Raw genomic sequence first — 21,803 nt, forward strand, 5'->3', positions numbered from 1 at the left:
AGGACTGCTTAATAGTTGAAGATGGGAGATTTTAAAAAAGCAACATTGAGATGATGATCAGAAAATATCCAGCGGTTTTCAAATATTTTTTTTTCCGCTCACTTACCACTTTAAGTATTCCCGTGATTAGTAAGGGATTACTTAAAGTGGTATGTGAGTGGAAAGAAAAAGGGTTGAAAACCACTTTTTAAAATCATACCTAGTTAACGCGTTATTTGCATGGTTTCATAACTCCAAAGGAAATGGGCCAATAGTAACTTTTCTCAAGCAAAATATTTCAGTAACAATCAAGTCAAGAGCAGTGGTTCTCAACCTTCCCTTCCCACTCTTCCCACTCACATACCACTTTAAGTAATCCCTTACCAATCACCAAGCATCTATGGCGGATGTGAGTGGAAAGAAAAAATAGTTTGAAAACATCTAGTCTATACTATCCTCTTCACAGGAGGGATTAAGTGTCAAAACAACAAAATACTGGGGTGCAAAAGGAGGAAATACTGGAAGAGAGGTTTAATCATTGATAAACCACCAGAAAGAACCACAAAACTTGTTGGGTTATATTTATTGCTGAAGGGACTAGGACTCAGAATTTGAGTTTGAATTATATACTGTAAACAGAATAAAATAAAGCACTAAATGTGAAGTTACAACCCCATAGGAGCCATGAACCTTTTATAATACACTCTATTTAAATTTAGACATACAGAACAGTAACAGGTCATTTATACCCCCGGAACATTTAGAATAGTGGGAAGAAACCGGAGCCTCTGGGGAAAACCCACACAGACTCGGGGTGAACGTACAAACTCCTTACAGACAACGTGGAATTCGAACCCTGATCCCAATTGGTGGCACTGTAAAGGCGCTGCGCTAACTGCTATGCCAACCGTGCCGCCCAAATGGTTGCCAGCATGTAATAAGGATATTACCAATGTACACCATGGTTATGATCAACAAGGAAATTCCAATCCCTCAATTTTGTATTTCTCAACTAAATCTAACATTTACTAATCTGTATCATATGATTTTTCTTAAATATTCTCAAGCTCAATTGTCCAAACCTGATGACCATTTTCAGAGGATAAAGAAATGTTTCTGCAATTCTCTTACCTCAGTTATAATTTTCCAATGTCTAAGATATTAAGTAGTTGTGCGTTTTGCTTAGAAAGCTGCAAATATCAATTTGATGTTAATAGAAAATTATTGGAATTGAACAAAGATAGTGGGAACAGTACCTTCTCAAAACTGATAGAATCAGTTTTCAAACTGATCTCAAAATGATAGAAACACATTCTCTTAACTACTGGAGTGATGTTTGCAATTTTCTGATTAAAAAATAAGCAAAAAAAATTAATTTATCTGCACATTTCTTATTTCAATCAAAAACAGAGTACTCAGAGAAGTATTAGATTTTAAGAAAAGGTAGTGTGTGTTAAATCTAATTGGATATTTGAGAGGGCCATATAGCAAAGTTGGTGAGAGCTGGCCTGTAGATAATTGCCTCATAGGATTTCCTAAAAGTTTTTTTTAAATATTCTGTATAAGATATGACTAGCACACTGTCTTCGATGTAACCTTGTGACTTGGATTGGTAATTGAGTGAGAAAAATAATATCGAGAATGGATGCAAATAACAAAATCTGCAAATGCTGGGGTGTAGTACAATAAACAAAAGTGTTGGAGAAACTCAGCAGGTCACGCAGCACTTTTGGAAGTCAAAGGGAATCAAATAATTTTGCAGTACATGAGGCTATGGGCATTTCAGTCTGCCTCATGAACTGCTAAATTGAAGCCACCCGCAAACTGGAGGAATAACACCACCTTATATTCCGTCTTGATTGTTTCCAACCAGATGGCACCAATATCAACTTCCTTAATTTTCGTTAAACTCCCCTCCACATCTCCCTTTCCCTACCCTTCTGTCTCCTTTCTTCCAGCTCCCACCTCCTTTCCTCCCTTCCCCTATAGAGCTACCCTTAGTCCTGTGCCCTCTCCCCTATCACTTCTTTCTCTTCTACCCTCCCACCTATTGCCTCTTAACTGTTAGCTTGGGCACCTCCTCCTTCCCTTTACTGCCCTCCTCTCCCCTTACCTCCAATTTTTTTTTTTAAATTCTGCCTGTTTTTCCAGATTCCTGATGAAGAGCTCAAGCCCAAAACATTAACTGGTTTTTACTTCTGATGTCACATGACCTGCTGAGTTTCTCCAGTACTTCTGCGTATTGCGTTAGTATGGAAGCCCAGTGGAAATTAATGACAACTAAAGGAATGAAGTTTGATAACTCCAAAAGCTAAAAGTATGCAGGTGATATAAAAATGAAAAAAAAATACTAATGGAATGCTGTCTTTGTTTCAAGGAAGCTGAAATGAAAGATTTAGGAAATGACAATGAAGTTGTGGAGACTTCATCAACCTACCACGAAAACTGTATTTTTATTTCAGGCATTCAGGAAAAATGTATTGACGGATTAGTACCGTTCAGATTCAGCAGAATTATAACTAAAGCATGAGCACTTCTGGTACAAACCTAGCTTGTGTCTGAGTTTGTCAGGTTGAAGGTTGATCAGGTTAAAACAGAGACAATATTGTTAACCATCACACTCACCATCTTATGTCTGAGTAGTTTACCTCTAATTATACATGGGACAAGAATGGCAACAAATATGCTACTTTCTCCTCCAACAAAATTAAGCCAATTTTACTTTCAAAATTTTTACCAGGAAATCTGCCATTTGAAAGAAAGGTGAGTAAACTTAGTTGAGGTGCAAAACTGCCATAACCTTATTGTGATTTGTTGGAAGATCAGATTTGACACACTGAAAATCTTATTTTTTGTTCCTTTTCTTCCTTCACATTGATCTTAAAAAAAAAATCAGAATTATGTTTCCTATTGATATGCTAAATGATTTCTTAAATTTCTTCCCTTTGCTCTAATTTCATGCAATTTATATCAAAGTGCTCTTTGATAAACAGAGCAGTTGAAAAATAAAATATGCAAGCTAATCTCCGGCAAACACAAGTTTTTTTTAAAAAAAACAGGATTCTTTGGAATCCTTCATGTTTGATTCAATTTTTAAAAATCTTGGTGGACACTATTTTCATTCTCCCAGAGCTTCATCCCACTTCATGAGATGATAGCTTTGGGAAACTCAAAATTCACAGAACACATGGCAAAAATTAAAAAAGGATAAAATTTGAGATTTTTTTTCTGATCATCGATGTGACAAAAAGTCAAGCTGTGGACAGGAACATCTTTGAGACTTTTACTGTGAGCCTCAAGTATTGAAGGGTGAGAGGCAGCAACAACTGATGTGAACACTAATGTCCTACAGATTTTTTGAATGATCTTTCCTTCACTTCCAAATTAGTTTTGTGTTATACACGAGGAATTTTATTATTTACACTTTCTAATTTTCATCTTCCGTCAGTGACCAGACCTTCACATCAGAGTCATCTGCCTTCAATCAATGCAACAGCAAAGTTTCTAAAACATAAGTCCATGGTTATAAGCAAAACCACCAGCAGACACCAAGGATCAGCAGAACATGACACCAGCCTGGCCTGAAAATTCTTGAAGGGTAGCAATTTCCTGCACCCTTATCTTTAACGGTTCGACCTTTTTTTGTTTGGAAGTTGGCACAATGACAGAAAAGTGAAACACCAAAAAGAATGGTGGCAAACAAGTAAATTTGCAGACGTTGAAGGCTAGGGCAGTATGTAAAAGTGCTGGAGCAACTCAGCATGTCACAGGCCCAAAACAACGTCTAGCTACTACTTTCTATGGATGCTAGAAGACCGGTTGAATTTCTCAAACACTTGTGCACTACCCTAAAAAGAACCCTCCACCCCACCAACTTGTTATGCCATTCTTTAGAAATAAACATTTTCTTTCAACTTGTAAATAAAATCCCCTGCATAATTAAGTTCTGGTTCTAATAATTCATTACAAAATAACATTCACTCATAATGTAACATACCATTAAGTTTTACTGTACATCTAAATGTTTTGATATTTAAACTAGAGTACTCTAATAGGTGCTAAACTATCAATGGATTAAAATGGCAACACAATCTCATCATAATGCTCAAAACCAACTTTTTGTAAGGCAGCATAATAGCTGTGCTCCTCTGAATGTCCTGAATCTATAGAAGTAACATTGTAGTGCCAAAAGCAATACTTCTCTTTCAAAATGTTTATTAGTGCACGTGAAGTCACTTGAGTATGGGCAGAGCTTAGGCACAGTGCATGTATACACCATGCTCTCGAGTGTGCCTCAGCTCCTCACAATGTGCAGAGGTTTGAGACCATATACAATTCAGTAAGGTGTCTTATTTATCCGAACAATCAAGTTTAATTCAGCAGCTGATTTAACAGATCCAGGTTAACTTGATTTAATGGTATTGATGTTCATATTTTAGACTTCCATTCTGAATAACAATGCAGGCATATTCCAGGGGAGAAAAAAAATGGATCCTTGTTTGCGGTTAATTTAAAAACAATAAGTTAAAAAGAAAAGTGTCTTTTTGTTTTAAAAAAGGTCCACATGTTCTTGCAACACAAAATTTAAATACAAGTAGCACAAATAAGGATCTAGATGCAAAAAGTTTCATTCTTCATTAATACTGAAATGATATCAGTGTGTTGATTCTGTATATACGATAAGACCTATTCCAATAGACACGTGTGAAATAGTTGATGTAGGGAGAATAGTCCAGTTTAATCTCATGGCAGAATCGTCCATATAGAGAAAATGCATAGTTTACATCATGATCATCTTTGCTGTATAGTATCTGGAAAAAGAGAAGAAGACACTAAACAACAAAATTGCCATTACCAAAACTACTGAACTGAGAGGATAGCAGAACAGCTGAAAACAGTACGAATTGGCATGCACAGCAGATGGACAATATAATGTATAATACACTAAAGCAAGCACTATTTTCTTTATTCAAATCAGTTATAATTCCACTCCCAAGGAAAGTTTCATTTCAAAGGATTATTTTTCTTCTGAAATGTACCATAAACTACTTATTTTATTCTTCTTACTTTTGATTACTGTAAACCCAACACCCAACCCCAACCAACCAATTTTCCCCTGCAGCCACTGCAACCGTGTCTGCCTGTCCCGCATCGGACTTGTCAGCCACAAACGAGCCTGCAGCTGACGTGGACTTTTACCCCCCTCCATAAATCTTCGTCCGCGAAGCCAAGCCAAAGAAAAAAAGATATTAAACTGATGTCTGATCTTTATAGGCATCAACCTTGACAGGAAACTATGTGAAACTATTCATTATGCTTAAGCAAACCTCTGAATGGTCTTCTCAGTTATGAAGACAACAACAAGAATATTGACCTTGACTGGTCTCAGGAACAAAATTTTGGTTATATCCCTTTGCATCCTCTAGACCAGGGATGGCCAACTTTTTAACTTTAAAGCTAGACATACAGTGCGGCAACAGGCCATTTCAGCCCACGAGTACGTTCTGGGGCTGTAGGTTAATTGGGCAGCATGGACTTGTGGGCAAAATGGCCTGTTACTGCGCTGCTTGTCTAAATTAAAAATTAAAAGGTTGGCCACCCCTGCTCTAGACACTCTGAGATCTGCTGAGATTCTCCTGCACTTCTGTGTATTACACTACCATGACATCGCTTGCAAATGTTCCTGTTTAATAGGAATATTGACATGCCAGAATCTATTACTAAGGAAGCAATAACAGGAAAATAACTAAGATTGAGAAGAATTCAAGGTTGGCAAATCTGTTCCAGTTCTTTGATGTTATGTGGTCTATTTGAACTTTTAGAAGGCCTTTGATAAGGTACCAGTCTAAATGACATTCACAGTAATGAAGTGTTTTGAGAAGCTGGTGTTGAACCATATCAACTCCTGCCTGAACAACAACATGGATCAGTTCCAATTTGCCTACCCAGCAACAGATACCATCTCAGTAGCTCTATACAAATCCCTGGAACACCTGGAGAGCAAAGATGGATACATCAGGATGCTCTTTATTGACTACAGTTTGGCATTCAATACCATCATCCCCATAAAACTAATCAGCAAATTCCAAGACCTAGGTCTCAATACCCAACTGTGTAATTGGATCCTGGATTTCCTCACCTCTAGACCCCCAACAGTGCAGATTGGCATAACAATCTCTTGTCACCACTGGAGCACCATAGGCTGTTCGACTTGTTTTACATCTATGCCTGTGTAGATCAGTACAACAAAACATTATCTTCAGATTTGCTGACAATACCACCAGAAAGGACTGTATAAAGAGGGGGGATAGTGAAAACTCAGCTGAATGGAGTACTAACAACAATCTCACTCAAGGTCACCAAAACCAAGGAGCTGAATATAGACTTTAGGAAAGAGAGGTGTAAGATCCAGTGATCATCGGGGGATCAGGGCAGAGAGAGTAAACAAATTTAAATTCCTGGTAGTCACCATCTCAGAGAACCTGGACCCATCATACTAACATCATTGTGAAGAAAGCATGTCAGCATCTCTATTCCCTCGTGAGATTGTGGAAGTTTGGTAGGTCATCAGAAACCTTGTTAAACTTCTACAGATGTGTCATGTAAACTGTGCTGATCAGCTGCATCGCAGCCTGGTATGGGGGCACCAATACCTTTGAGCGGAAAGCCCTCCAAAAGGTAGTGGACACAGCCCAGTACATCACAAGCAAAATACTCCCCACCATTAAGAACATCTACATGAAACTCTGCTGTCAGAGAGCAGCAGCAATCATCAAGGATTCACATTAGCCAGCAGATGCTCTGTTCCTGCTGCTGCCATCAAGAAAGAGGTACATGTGCCACAAGACTCATGCCACCAGGTTCAGGGGCAGCTGCTACCCCTCAACCATCAGACTCCTCAACAACAAACTCAGAGACTCATTTAAGGAATCTTACTTCACACATTATTTATTACTGAATATGGAATTAATAGCAAGTTTGCAGATGATGAGGGTAGGGAGAAGAGCAGGTAGTGTAAAGGAATAGGGAGGCTGCAGAAGGACCTAGACAGATTATGAGAATGGGCAGAGAAGTGGAAAATGAAATATAATGTCAGAAAGTGTACCGTCATGCATTTTGGTGGAAAAAAATAAACAGGCCGGCTATTTTTTAAATGGGGAGAAAATTAAAATACCCAGATGCAAAGGGACCTGAGAGTCCTCATGCAGGATAGCCTGAAGGTAAACTTGCATGTTGAGGCAGTGGTGAAAAATGCAATGCTAGCATTCATTTCAAAAGGAATATAAAACCATAAGACATGGGAGCAGAAATAGGCTCTTCAGCACATCAAATCTGTCCTGCCATTTAATCATGAGCAGATCCATTTTCTCACTCAGCCCCACTGCCTGGCCACCTCGCCATAACCTTTGATGCCCTGGCTAATCAAGAACCTATCAATTTTTGTCTTAAATACACCCAATAACCTGGCTTCCACAACCGCCAGTGGCAATAAATTCCAGTTTTACCACCCTCTGGCTAAAGAAATTCCTACACATTTCTGTTATAAGCAGACACCCTTCAATACTGAAGTTGTGTCCTCTTCTTCTAGACTCTCACACCTTGGAAACAACCTTCCTACATTTACTCTGTCCAAACCTTTCAACATTCATAATGTGCAATGAAACTCCCCCCTCATTCTCCTAAATACTAATAAAAACAGGCCAAGAGCTATCAAAGGCTCCTCATATAATAACCCTTTCATTCCTGGATAATCCAAGTGAACATCCTTTGAACCCACTCCAACATTAACACATCTTTTCTTAAATGAGGAGCCCAAAACTGCTTGCAAAACAGGCAGTCCCCAGGTTACAAACGAGTTCCCTTACCTGGCTCTGTCCATAAGCCGAATTTGAACGCAAGGCAGAACAGGTACTTACGGTTCTTATTTAGTGTTCGTGTAGGTAGCATTATGTGCATTTATGTGCATGTGTGAATTGAGGCACATTTATGCCCATACGCAAATTGGGGAACAGCCTATTCATAAGTTCAAACTTTGCATAACCCAGACATTCGTAACCGAGGGACTGTACTCCAAGTGAGGTCTCACCATACAAGAGCAGGGATGTGATGTTGAGGCCTTACAAGGCACTGGTGAGATCTCACAGAGTATTGTATCAAAACACACTTGTTTTCTCAATTTTCCATTGCTTATGAATGATCTTTCACCTATGTCTCTATCCAGAAATGGTGCCTGACCTGCTGAGCAACTCCAGCATTTTATTTCAGATTTCAAGCAACTGTCATTTTTAAGTTTTTAATTCAAAATATTAAAAAATGCTGAATATGGTTAATGTAGTGGTTACTGCAATGCTATTACAGCACCAGTTTGAATCTGGTTCTGTCCGTTCTCCCAGTATCTGCATGGGTATCCTCTGGTTTCCTCCCACCTTCCAAAAATGTACAGGATTTGTAGGTTGTGATAGTCAGATTCTATCACCAATGTGTATATGTACATATGTACAGATGGTAGTGTAGGATGACTGTGATTGGCTGAGAGTGTAGCCACACCTACTGGCAGGTCTTAAAGGATTGCTCCTAGCCAGACCAGGTCATTCTGGACTGGTCGACCTACTTGTGATATGCTCCAGTCTTTTAGTTAATAGAAGCCTTGGTTTGGATCAACAAGTCTTTGGTTCTTTCGATGCGCTCTACAGAGGTTAATTGGTATATTTTGGGAGCACAGGCTCATGGGCCGGAAGGGGCTGTTACAGTGCTGTATATGTATATTTTTTTAAAAAGTGGATGCCAGAATGTCTTCATTAAAAATAGGAACAATACTTATGGATCTTGTCCAATACAACCAAAGAGCACCTCTGTCCTCCTGACAAAACAACATATGAATACTTGGAAAACATATTAAATAAACTTACATGGCCATTTGCAACATCCACCAAATCCTTTACACGGCAGCCCTTCACTGGTCCCATGTCATTACAAATTCCTTCTTCAATAATAACGTAATTGGCTTTGTATGACATGAGAATCATGTAAATATCTTCCGCAGATCTCCTGGAATAGACTTGGTAGATCTAATGACAAAACAATGATTTTTAATAATCTTCTTCATTTATATTTATTGCATTCACCTTTCAAGCAAAAATATAAGCTTTCCATCTTCAGTACAAACTTTGCTAATTCCTTAAGGGAGATCATTCTAAGTGTTCTATTACTGACTGTCACTCACATCGATGTACTTGTGCATTGGCTACTGCTGTAGGAGTGTCTGTCTAGCTGGTGTAACAGATGGTGCTCAGTGTCCCACTGGTCAGACTAAGGTAGCAGAGTCTGTTAATAAAAGCCAAGTAATATTCCATTCACTTGTCTGAACTCTTATTGATGGCATATCAATTTGATTAACAGACTCAACTATGGGTACTTCCTTGGAACTGAAAGACGGCAAAATATTTCATCATTGGCTCCAGCGCTTCAAAGCTTGCATGCGAGCGAACAATGTGGTTCAAGACCCTGTGAAGATGGATCATCTAGTCGCTCTCATAGGAGCAGTTCCCTACTCAGTGATCAGGGAAACAGTCGTATATCAGAATGCCATGGGTCTACTCAGACCTATGATATTGTCACAGAACATATTGTTTGTGAGGTACCAACTTCACACCTGAAAACAACGTCCAGATGAAAACAACGATGCTTTTGCTCTCACGCTGAAGGGGCTGTCAAGAGCCTGTACCTTCACTGCTATTACAGCTGAAGCTCATCGAGACACTCTAATGTTGGACGCCTTCATAAGTGGACTGGACTCAAGGTACGCCTACTGGAGACCCCTGACCTGACTTTTAATGCTGCCCTACCGGAAACAAAGACATTCAGAGCAGTGCTGCAGAGTGCTAAAGCCCTGGGGACGAGGTGGATCGAAGTGATGAAGCTACTCCCTCAAAGTCTGCTTCCCGCGATGCTGACCCGCTTCTAAGTGTAACCAAGCAGCCGTGAAGGAACTGCTTCAGGAAGTGCTTCTTCTGTAAGCAGACACTGCATTCGCGCACACTGTGCCCTGCCCGATGAACTGGCTGTGACAGATGTGCAAAAAGGGGGCACTTTGCGAGAGCCTGCTGAGCTCGGGAGTTATCACCCAGCCCGTGCCGAGAGGCTAGAAAAGGAAAGGCGAAGAAGACAGGCACCAAAGAGAAGATGAGACGCCGCGGCAAAACGCCAGTGATGACTACCTGGAGAACCGACGACTCGTTTGACACTTCTTCTTCCTCAGAGACTGCAAGCGGAGTGCCCAGTGATGAGGCGAGCTCCTGCGGGATGTCACAGTCGCGTGGTCCCGTCCTGGGATCTATCACCCTCGATCAAGACAAATCCCACAGGTTGAAACATTCCACGATGAAGGTGAAGATAAGTGGGAAACCTGTTGACTGTTTATTTGATTCTGGGAGTACTGACAGCTAGATCCACTCTGTGACAGAGAACTCTTTGGGCTTAAACTGTACCCTTTAAGGCACAGAATTTCTACGGCATGTTATGGACTCAGGAAAGAAATTGCAAACTGCTGTAGAGCAACGTTAAATGTGCAAGGAACCAAGTACAAAGATTTAAAATTGCATGAACTGCCCAACTTATGCACTCAGATGCTGTTGGGGTTAGATTTCCAGTACCAAATGAAGAGTATAGTACTGGCATTTAACGGGCCACTACCTTCAATCACTGTACCCTAGGAGACAATCTGTGGGTTATCGACTCTTAAAATTAAACCACCACGCCTTTTTGCCAATTTAACCCCAGACTATAAACCCATAGCCACGAAAAGCAGACACTATAGTAAAGGGGATAGAGAAGTTATTAACAACGAAATCATGTGACTGCTGAAAGAAAAGATCATGGAACCATCTTTTTTTGTAGTTGTCAAAAATGGGGAAAAACACCAGATGGTTGTAGACTATAGCCAGGCTGTGAACAGATTTACTCACTTGGGTGCATATCCCCTACCTCCCATCTCTGACACAGTGAATCAAATTGCCCAATACAAAATGTACTCCACAGTAGATTTAAAGTCAGCCTACAAAAGTTCCTATACTCAAAAAGGAAAGTCAGTACACAGCGTTTGAAGTTACCAATGGAGCATCTGTTTTCCAGAGAAAAATGGATAGGTTGGTGGGCACCTTTCCCTATTTGGACAATGTCACCATCTGTGGCAAAACCCTGGAGGATCACGATCGTAACTTGAATAAATTCCTTCAGATGGCCAAAGATCTGAACTTAACCTTTAACGAAGACAAGTGCGTGGATCACACTAAGCGCCTGGCTATACTAGGCAATGTTGTCATAATGGGTGAAATTAGCCCTGACCCTGAAAGAATGAGACCTCTCCCCCAACCACACAGAAGTCTCTCAAATGCAGTCTAGGCTTCTTCTCTTATTATGCACAGTGGGTGCCTAACTATGCAGACAAGGTACACTGGACAGAGGATATAGAAATGTTTTTGGGAGATAAACTGGGAAAGGTTTGTTAGAGTAGGTCACATGCAAACACTTTAAAACAGATCTTATTTGAAATACTGGAGCTATGTTAGACATAGTGGCTTCTCACACTTTTTCCCAAAGACTCAATTCCACCCCACAGTCTCCACCTGTTCAACGCCGACATTCAACCCGCATTTCCAAGGCCCCACGGAGATTACAAAACACAAAACTCTGAGAAAATGTTCTTAATCCGATAGTGACCATGACAACTGAATTGTTTTTTTTTGTTTTGTTATGATTCTGTGGAATTTCCTTCCAATTAATACTTAACGTTTACTCTATGTTATCATTTTATGGACGTTCTTTCAAATTAGTGCTAAATATATTTATGTTTTTGATCAACACAGTTTGCTACTGCATGTTTCTAAAATTTAAATGCAGTTTCACAGCCATTTTATGTTACAGTCAGTATTTTTGAATTTAGCTAAATTCTGGGGGGATGAATATACTATTACTGACTGTCATTCACATAGATGTACTTGTGTATTGGCCACTGCTGTAGGAGTGTCTGTCTAGCTGGTATAACAGATGGTGCTCAGTGTCCCACTGGCCAGACTAAGGTAGCAGAGTCTGTTAATAAAAGCCAAGTAATATTCCATTCACTTGTCCGAACTCTTAATGATGGCACATAACTAAAGCATTTGACCTCTGTATTTCACCCAACGAGCCACTGAAAATCTATTGTTATATCATAGAGCACCTGTGTCACAGTAAGGTAGGATGGTTGTCTAACATCCAACAAGACTCCTTGTGAAGTAGGATTTACTAAACCGTAATCTGGTGCATATTTTGGCCAACCACATTCATATCATCCCAACTGCTGGAACTCAGCTATGTTTTAACTGAGCACATAAACCATAAGTCAAAACACAAAAATGGTGGAGGAACTCGGCCTGTCTTGCAGTGTTTATAGGAGTTGAAGATAAATTACCAACGTTCCTCAAAGTAAGAGTGTAAAAACACAAGCCACAGAAATGCTGGAAGAACTCAGCCAGTCTCAAGCGTCCATAGGAGGTAAAGATATTTTACCAATGTTTTGGGCCTGAGCCCTTTCAACACTTACCCCTCTAAAACTCATCAAACCACTGCACTGCACATCTCTGAAGGAGGAGCTCAGGCCTGAAAAGTCAGTAATATATCTTTACCTCCTATGGATGCAATGTGACCAGCAGAGTTCTTCCAGTATTTCTGTGTATCGACGACAATCACAGTTCCTGCATACTTTCGTGTTTCACTACATAAACCAGAGGACACTACAGCACAAAATCAGTCCCTTTGGTCCTTCTAGTCCGTGGAAATATTTTTTCACCTAGTCCCATCGACATGCACCTGGACCCTCCATACCCCTTACATCATGTACCTAACCCATCTTCTCTTAATATCAAATTTGAACCTGCATTCACTTTTGCTGGCAGCTCGTTCTACACTCTCACCAACCTCTGTGTGAAGAACTTCCTTCAAATGTTCCCTTTAAACATTTCACCCTTTATCCTTAACCCAAGTCCCTAGTTCTTGTTTCATCCAACCTCAGTAGAAAAAGTCTGCTTGCATTTACCCTATCTATCAAATCTCTCCTCATTCTCTGGCACACCAAGGAATAAAGTCCTAATCTATCCAACCCTTCACTATAACAATAACATTCCTGTAAATTTTTTTCTGCATTCTTTCAATCTTTCCTGTAGGTAGATGACCAAAACTGCACACAAACTATCCTCAATTCATGCTGCTCACTTTAACTCTGAACCACTGTGTAAGTCCACATAGTGGCAACCACTCAAAGTGTACATCAATTCATCAGTGTCACGATAAAAGACTGCCATTGCCACAGAACCAGCATGCTATAACACGCAGCTTGTTAGCCAATGGGAAATGCTTACCTCCTCTGTCCGTTTTCTTAGATCTCTATCTGAATAGAGTGGGTGCACTGTCACTGTTCGTCCAGTACATAACTTCACAGTTCCCATCAGTTGCATGCTTCCCGCAAACACAGCAGCAGTAGGAGTTTGTCTTCTAGATTAAATGAACAATAGCACTGACTCTTTTTAAGTTCCAAACAATGTTTAAAATGAAATTGCAAACAATAATAACCTGGCTTCTTTGTAACCAATGTCAGTTTCTACAAAACTAAAACTTAAAAAAAGAGTCAGTTGTGAAGCAAAATAACAACAAAGCACAAGCCTTTAAGCAAGGAACAAATAAATGAACTTGAACTAAATGAGCTGTTTACAACTTCTCTTGGAAAAGCTTTAAATAGATCACACGTAACTCAAGGTGCAAAGTAACAAAGCAGCTTGCCACTCGCTTATCCTATTAAGTGGTAACATAATACATCACACATAAAAGGGAGAGAGAGTTAAGAACAACCATTCAAGGTTTTATTTTTAAAAAGAGTAGCTTTTCTTTAGCATGAAAATCAAAATTATGGAAATTTTAAAGACCTATTTAAAATCATCTGCCTCCTAATGATTCCGCATTGTACTTGAAAAAATGGATTAATCATTTTCCGGAGTTCTGGCACCATTAAATAGTACTCAAATAACAGCACAACAAATTGCTCATGCAAATATTGTGTAAAATAGGTCCATAAAATAGAGAAAGCTAAATTCGAGTAATGGCTCATCTGTAAATCAGAAATATAATTTTGAAAAGCAGTTCAGGAGTTCAAAAATACCTCAAAACTCAATATTCTGCAAATTATTTCAGATTGCTACATTAATATTACGTGACTGGCATTGAAAGCTTTTCAGTTCATGGCATCGATCTGTTGCCTGATACTATAGTAGAAAAATGTAATTATTTTGGCTCTTCAGCATAGGTTGAGGAGAGATAATATATTGTAAACCTTTAGTAATGTGATGCTTTCATAACAAAATAGAATGGCAGACAACAAATTAAAACACCACTACACATGAAGCTAAAAAAATTCAACTAAAGTTGCCAACTCAGCTGTATGCTGAAGAGGCTCAATTGTGTGTATTAGCAAGGCAGCTTCAAGCATGGCATGTGCCACATCACTGTGATAGATCATTCTTTTTATAGCTTAACAAACTGCTGCTACATTATCCATGGATGTTCAGATTTATTGTCAGAGTACATAATGACATCACATACAACCTTGAAATTCTTTTTTCCTGTGAGTGCGCAAGAATTGTGACTAATTGGTAGTGCAAAAAAACTGTGCACAGCGTAAACATGTAAACAAAAAACTGTAAGCTCATTAACAAATGTAAACAAACTGACTGTGCAATGTAGAGAGAATAAAAAAGAAAATCAATAAAGTACACAAGTAAGAGTCCTTAAATGAGTCTCTGATTGAGTTTGTCATTGAGGAGTCTGATGGTGAAGGGGTAGCAGCTGTTCCTGAAGCTGGTAGTGTGAGTCTTATGGCACCTATACCTTTTTCCTGATGGCAGCAGTGAGAACAGAGCGGTGCAGGATCAGCATTCCCTGTAGATATATTTAATAATGGGGAGGTTTTTGCCTGTGATGTCCTGGGCTGTATTGGTGTCCCCATACCAGACCATGATGCATCCAGTCAGCACCCTCTCCACCACACTTCTGTAGAAATTTGCCAGGGTTTCTGGTGTCATACCAAACTTCCGCAAATTCCAGAGGAAGTAGAGGAGCTTTCTTCACAATGCCATTGGTGTGTTGGATATCGGAAAGATACTTCGAGATAGTGGTTCCCAAGAACTTGAATTTGTTCACCTTTTCCACCTCTGGTCACCCAATGATCACTGGATTGTATACCTCTGGTTTTCCTTTCCTGAAGTCAACAATCAGCTCCTTAGTTTTGGTGACATTGAGTGCAAGGTTGTTGTTGGTGCACCATTCAGCCAAGTTTTTAATCTTCATCTTGTAGGGTGACATCCCTTTCCTTTATACAACCCAATACTGTGGTATCGTTGCCAAATTTGTAGATAGAGATTTGTAAATCTCCATCTGACTGATAACAAATGATAGGTTTTGGTCTACCAATGAAAGATTAGGCTAAAACTATGAATCCCTGTAGATAATTTAAAAACTGGCAATTATATCCACTGTCATTGATGTACATCGGCTCAGTTAGCGCAACACTATTATAGCACCAGCAGCCACTATCTGTCAGGAGTTTGTACATTCTCTCCATGACCTGCATGCATTTTGCTCAGGTGCTCCAGTTTCCTCCCACCATCCAAAAGGTACAGGGTTGTAGGTTAATTAGGTGTTATTGGCTGGCACAAATTTCAATGGCTGGAATCAGCTTCTACCATGTTGTAAATAATATTTTCAAAAAATTAAACATTTAAAAAGTTACATTTAATTAGTATTTTTTTTAAAACTTACTCAAAATTTCCTCTTATTGGCCTACAAAACCATTTAGTTCTAAAATGTATGTGATGCAATATCAATTACTTCAAAAATTATAAATGTGGCTTGGTGATTCTCCCACATCACCTCCCCCATCTTTGTGCAAAAGGTATTAACATTGAGAAATGAAATACTTTCACATTTCAGCCTTCTATCCATGTTGTTTTCTAGTTTTGCATTTTGCAAAACATTCCTTTTAGGCACCTATATACATTACTCCATTTTTCTCTTTCTCCTTTAGTAATTTTTGAAATTTTGAAAGAAATATTAAAATCAACATTTTTTTTAACCTAAATACAGTAAAAATCCCCGTAATATGGAATTCAAACAACTGGCAGCCTCAAGCAACAGGCATAAGTAAAAAAATATGCAAATTTTAAATTGGCATCCCTTTGTGGTTAGTTCACCAATCCATGCAAAATGCAATCTCAAGCAAATGACAAATTCACTTATCTGGCATCTACCAATCCTTGTAGGTGCTGGATACTGGGGTTTTTACTGTATTAAGAATAAAAAGGTGGATAGTTGGTGATAATGTGAACAAGATTTTAAAAGGAAGTAGTGATAGTAAGTGAAATTTAGGCAATGGCAGACATATTTCATGACTACTTTACATCAATATTTATGGCAGGTAAGAACCTTATTGAACATGCCAGGAGCAGGGACCTGCCAGAATTCATCTCAGCAAAATAATATTGATGAAGAATGTGTTATCATTAAAGAACAACAAATGCACGGGAACGTGCATATTATGCTCCTATTCTTGAATACCACTTATCTCTGAATTGTTTACCACAGAGATTCACAGCTATATTGTCAGACATACTTGCCCACTGAATTTTTCCAAAGAACACAAGACTAATTCTTGCAGAGACGCAAAAAGAAAACTGCACAGATGTACCAACTTACTTGATCCAGTTCATCAGCTCGACAGTATCAGAATCATAAAATTCCTGAAGTTCAGAGAGTTCACTCATGACATCTGGAAAGAACTGAAGCACAAGTAGTATTAAAAGGTAAATGTATACAGGCCCGCACAAGTCAAAATGTATAATTTCAGCACAATTTGTCTTGCCTCTTTCTCCATAAGTTAATGACATACACCATTCATCAACACTTCAGGCCAGGCATAATCACCAAGGGAGAGAAGAGTTAGGCTAGTCAACGACAGCAATTGTCAGAGTAGAGGCTTGAAGGTTGGTGCAAGGAGACATGACCAATGGAATCAAAGACACATTCTTTGTGTGAGAAAATGAAATGCTTTCAAACCAGGGCTGATCATTGCTCAAAAATATGAAAGTTTTCTTGTAATCTTAAGCATTCCCAACCCCATTTTCCCAACCGTCAACATAGTTTCAACAAGGTAATAAAATTGTGGAAAGCAAAAGATGCAGCATAAATTACAATGGAACACCACTATCATACAACATGGATCTTAAAAAATGCCCTGGAATATTTGACCAATAGCACTGCAGCAATGCCCGTCGCTAACCTTGAAGAAAGCACTGCAAATATTGGCAACAAATATGATCAGCAATTTCTATAAAAGGAGATCCTGATAGAGATGCATCTCCTGACAAACATGCAAAACACCTTTTTCCATTGCAAGCCAAGTGATGCCTTTCTTTGATGCCGCAGAGCAATGGAAGCTGAACCAGAATTGAGCAAGGTCTCATCAAAAATCAATAAAGCTGTTTTACCATTTGTTTCAAGGTTTAAATTGTCTGACAGGCTATTTCACAGTATTTTTGTCATAAATCAGGATTTCAAATAACAATGTTTCATCACATCAAATATAGGCACAATTAAATGTCTCTTTCCTGATGCCCATTGCTGTCACACATCAAGGAGGCCCTTTGTGTCTGGCAACAGCAATCACCAGAAAGCTTCCCAGAAAGCAACTGTTAATTAACCTTAAAAACACATGCATATTTCTTAATAAAGACTGCATCATACATAACTAAAGTTGTTGCTGAAGGATCATAAACTTTGAGAAATTTCTATCGCATTTTGAAATTTTCATTTGAGGAAACTACAATAGATACATAGTTATTTTTAGAGTGATAAAGTTTGCTGACCAGTAATTGTGGTTTTACGTGTTCCTAAAAAATTAATTTGGAGCTCATGTAACTAAATACAAGATTGCAGGGTATTCTTCATTGAGATTAATATAAAATTGGTCAAATTCATGTCAGTTCGCTTGATTGATTGATGTGAATCGTCCAAACTCTGATTCACCAAAAGTATCATCAGGGTATCTATGGGAAAGTGAGTTTATAGGAAATAATGACTCCATATGCTACAGGTTTTGCCATCATTATTACTACAAAATCTGGTTGATTAATTAATTCCTGTTCTTTGCTTTGAAATACAACCTCTCACTTTATCTGTATATTTAGTTGAATGCCACATTTCTTAGTATCAAGTGTCTAAATAAAAGCTACTTAACACAATCTAACTATCCATTTACAATTGCATGTACTGAAATCCCTTTCTCTGGATCCTATATAGTTGTCTCCCAACAAAATAATCAGCATGACGACTCTTCGCAAATCTGTGATTACTTTGTTTTCCAATATTTTCATCGTTTTCTTTTCCATGAGGCCAAGGATTTCAGAAATCCATTTAATACCCTCAACATTTTCCTACTCTTTTGGCAGAACATTTAAGCAAAATTTACTATCCAAAAGTATTTTGCTGCCAACTATTTCCAAAAATAGTTGAAAAAGGACAGTTCTTCAGAATTCTGGAACACACATTATCTGGATCTTGTGACAATTTATATTTTTTTAATATAAATTTTATTTATTGAAAGTTTTCAATTTTTTTTTGGGTAATTGCAGGTGTTGATATCTAAAGATGAAGGAGATTATAGAGCTTGGGAGGAGCAAAAACCAGACCAGGAATTTCAAAATAACAATTGCCCCACTCTCTGAATTACTTAGCCATTTCTCATGGTATCAAAATAAAATTTGTTTATGCTTGCTAACCTCCCACAGTATTGAAACAGAACTTTACAAATATACTCACATCCTTCCAAATGCTGAGTCCTATTATTGTTGGAACTGCAGTGCTCAGCACAAGAGCCTACATTTTGGAAAGTACAAGTGTTACTTCAGGTGGAAATTTTTTTTTAAGAGCTTGTGAGATTTAATGATCTAAGAGAATATTTGAAACTCACCAAAAGCAGTGGAGGCACTGTCCTTAGTCGCAACCACCTAAACACAGTCATCCATAGTTCGGGGGAACAAACTCCAAAAGCAGCAAACATGCAGGCATAAGGAGTCCATAAATACTTTAAGCTATGAAAGTACAACATGCAGCAAGAGTTATTTCATGAATTGTTTTACTGCAGGATCACGCTTCATTAACAGATACTCCCCAATAATCTTATCAGCAAACTCCCCCACTGAGCAAAATGTTACAATTCATAAAAGCAGCTGAATAGCACCACCACGTGAGCCTAATGGAAGTAACAACTATTGTAAAGGATAAACAAAAGGCAGAAATTCCTGCATGAAACTAGTCTCATGAACTCTCATGTTATTTATCTACTTTTGTCTGAAATTGGAAGGGAGAACAATGCATTTACATGAGCCATTTCTACGAAAGACAAGTAGTCATCAAAATTCAGGACTTGCATACTATACCTGCCAAATAATGCACAAAGAACCAATACATGCTTAGTGGTGTCTAAGAACCTATACCACATACTCCTGGGCTATTATTGAAGAAGCAAGTTTTCACAATCCCTATCTGCATATCTGATAAAATATTATCTTGAAGAAATACAAATTACTGCATTGTATTTTTTTCCAATCGTCCTAAAAATACAGAAGATAGCAAACAAGGCCAGGTCCATCATAGGCTCTGACCTGCCATTCATTAACACATCTATGTGAAGGGCTTCCTCAAGAAGGCAGCTAACATTATTAAGGACCTCCATCACCCTGGTCACAACCTCTTCTCATTGCTCCCTTCAAGGTGAAGGCACAGAAGCCTGAGGAGATTTGGTACGTCATCGAAGATTCTCGTAAACTTCTACAGGTGGACTGTGGAGAGCATTCCGGCTGGTTGGAGGCGCCAACTCTCAGGACAAGAATAAACTCTAGAGGGTTGTTAACTCTGCCTTCAACATCACAGACTCCACTCCATCGAGGACATCTACATGAGGTGATGCCCTCTTCACTCTGCTACCTTCAGGGAAAAGGTACAGGAGCCTAAACATGAGCCCTCAATGGCACAAGGACAGCTTCTTCTCACTGCCATCAGATTCCTGAACCAAAGACGATGCCTTACTTTTCGTGCACTATTATTTTTATAGTGATGTTGTAAGATGGTTATAATATGAACATTTGCTCTTTGATGTTGCTGTAAGACACCAAATATCATGACTTGTTCCTGACAATAAATTATGATTCTGAGATCAGTAGCTCTAGTTTCCTTCCAATGGCTATCAGGCTCTTGAACCTTGTTACTCTAATCATCTTTCTTTTCTTTCTTCTTTATCTTCTTTGGCTTGGCTTCGCAGATGAAGATTTATGGAGGGGTATGTCCACGTCTGCTGCAGGCTCGACGATGACTGACAAGTCTGATGCGGGAAAGGCAGGCATGGTTGCAGCAGTTGCAAGGGAAAATTGGTTGGTTGGGTGTTGGGTTTTTCCTCCTTTGTCTTTTGTCAGTGAGGTGGGCTCTGCAGTCTTCTTCAAAGGAGGTTGCAGCCCGTCGAACTGTGAGGCGCCAAGATGCACGGTTGGAGGCGATATCAGCCCACTGGCGGTGTCAATGTGGCAGGCACCAAGAGATTTCTTTAAGCAGTCCTTGTACCTCTTCTTTGGTGCACCTCTGTCTCGGTGGTCAGTGGAGAGCTCGCCATATAATCATACTCTAATCATAGACTGCTCTGAAATCACTTAAAGGACTGTCTGCACTATTGTAATGTCACTTTTCTTTCTCTTGTGCCTTGATATAACTCTGAATATTTATTAACTACCTCTATTTTGTATTTATCTTTTAATTTAATTATAAGATTGTAAATTCTTTTGTAAAATACCTGTTCGTCTACAGCAAGTGATAATTTTAGTGCATTTGTACATTGTACAATGCATATGACAATAAACTAATTATCCTTCTCACCAACGAATGACTATTCCAGTATTTGTATGGATTTTTCCCAAAGATGGCCTGGTAGAATTCCTGTCCAATAAGATTTGCAAGTTATGTGCAATGTTTCAAAAGGTACTCAGGATCACCATAAACAAACTTACCCTTGGAACATCACTGCTAGTGAACCAAACAGAACCATGTGCAGCATGTGGTAAACCACCTCGGGCCTCTCACCAATCACCACAACATCTGGTAAACCATCACTTTTTTGTGGCTCATTGCTAAAATAAAACAAAGTCAAGGTTACCTGCCACATTAAAACCAATGCAATTTCAGTCAAAGAATCTGGGGGAAAATTGTGCATAGTGTCTGCAGTCCCTCCCCTCTAACAGTTACATTGAGGGTTTCAAAGGAAAAAAAATGTTTATCAGATGCCTTTCAGGATGTTACAAAGCACCTTCTAACCAATGCGGCACTTTGAATGTGTAGCCACTGCAGTAATATTGGAAATCACAGTAAGCCTCACATACTGTAGTATGACAAGTGAAACCATTTTTAGTGTTGACTGAGAGTTCTGTGTATGACCTCAGTGATTATCCCCCAATTCTGCAAAACAGTCCCATCCATATCTATAATATTGAACAAATGGGCCTGGGTTAATCTCACATCAAAAAGACACCACATTCAATGGTGCAGTATTTCCTCAGTATTGCACTCAAGTTTCAGCCAAGATGTTTGTGCTCAAGCCACTGAGAAGCAAGACTAATACCTTTCTAACTTAAAAGGTAGCAGCAATACAAAATGAGTCAGTGGCACTACTGGTTTTCACCTGCTACCAGAATAGACATCCC

The 21,803-nt window shown here is 39.0% G+C and overlaps 1 protein-coding gene across 12 annotated transcripts in view; it reads right to left on the reverse strand.

Moving 5' to 3' along the window:
• Nucleotides 1-4,177: 4,177 nt before the first annotated feature.
• LOC138755592 (probable C-mannosyltransferase DPY19L4) overlaps nt 4,178-21,803 on the reverse strand; it is a 120,265-nt gene continuing 102,639 nt past the window's right edge. For all 12 annotated transcript variants that reach the window (XM_069921854.1, XM_069921859.1, XM_069921858.1 and 9 more), the window contains 7 exons: nt 21,114-21,233; nt 19,028-19,148; nt 18,877-18,933; nt 16,756-16,838; nt 13,374-13,506; nt 8,889-9,047; nt 4,178-4,790 (listed from right to left, as the gene is read on the reverse strand). In XM_069921854.1, coding sequence (XP_069777955.1) covers nt 4,617-4,790; nt 8,889-9,047; nt 13,374-13,506; nt 16,756-16,838; nt 18,877-18,933; nt 19,028-19,148; nt 21,114-21,233 — 847 coding nt within the window. In that variant the 3' untranslated portion in view covers nt 4,178-4,616. The remainder of the gene's footprint in view (nt 4,791-8,888; nt 9,048-13,373; nt 13,507-16,755; nt 16,839-18,876; nt 18,934-19,027; nt 19,149-21,113; nt 21,234-21,803) is intronic.

This window comes from Narcine bancroftii, chromosome 2 (assembly GCF_036971445.1).
Source record: "Narcine bancroftii isolate sNarBan1 chromosome 2, sNarBan1.hap1, whole genome shotgun sequence".
NCBI classification, from domain to species: domain Eukaryota; kingdom Metazoa; phylum Chordata; class Chondrichthyes; order Torpediniformes; family Narcinidae; genus Narcine; species Narcine bancroftii.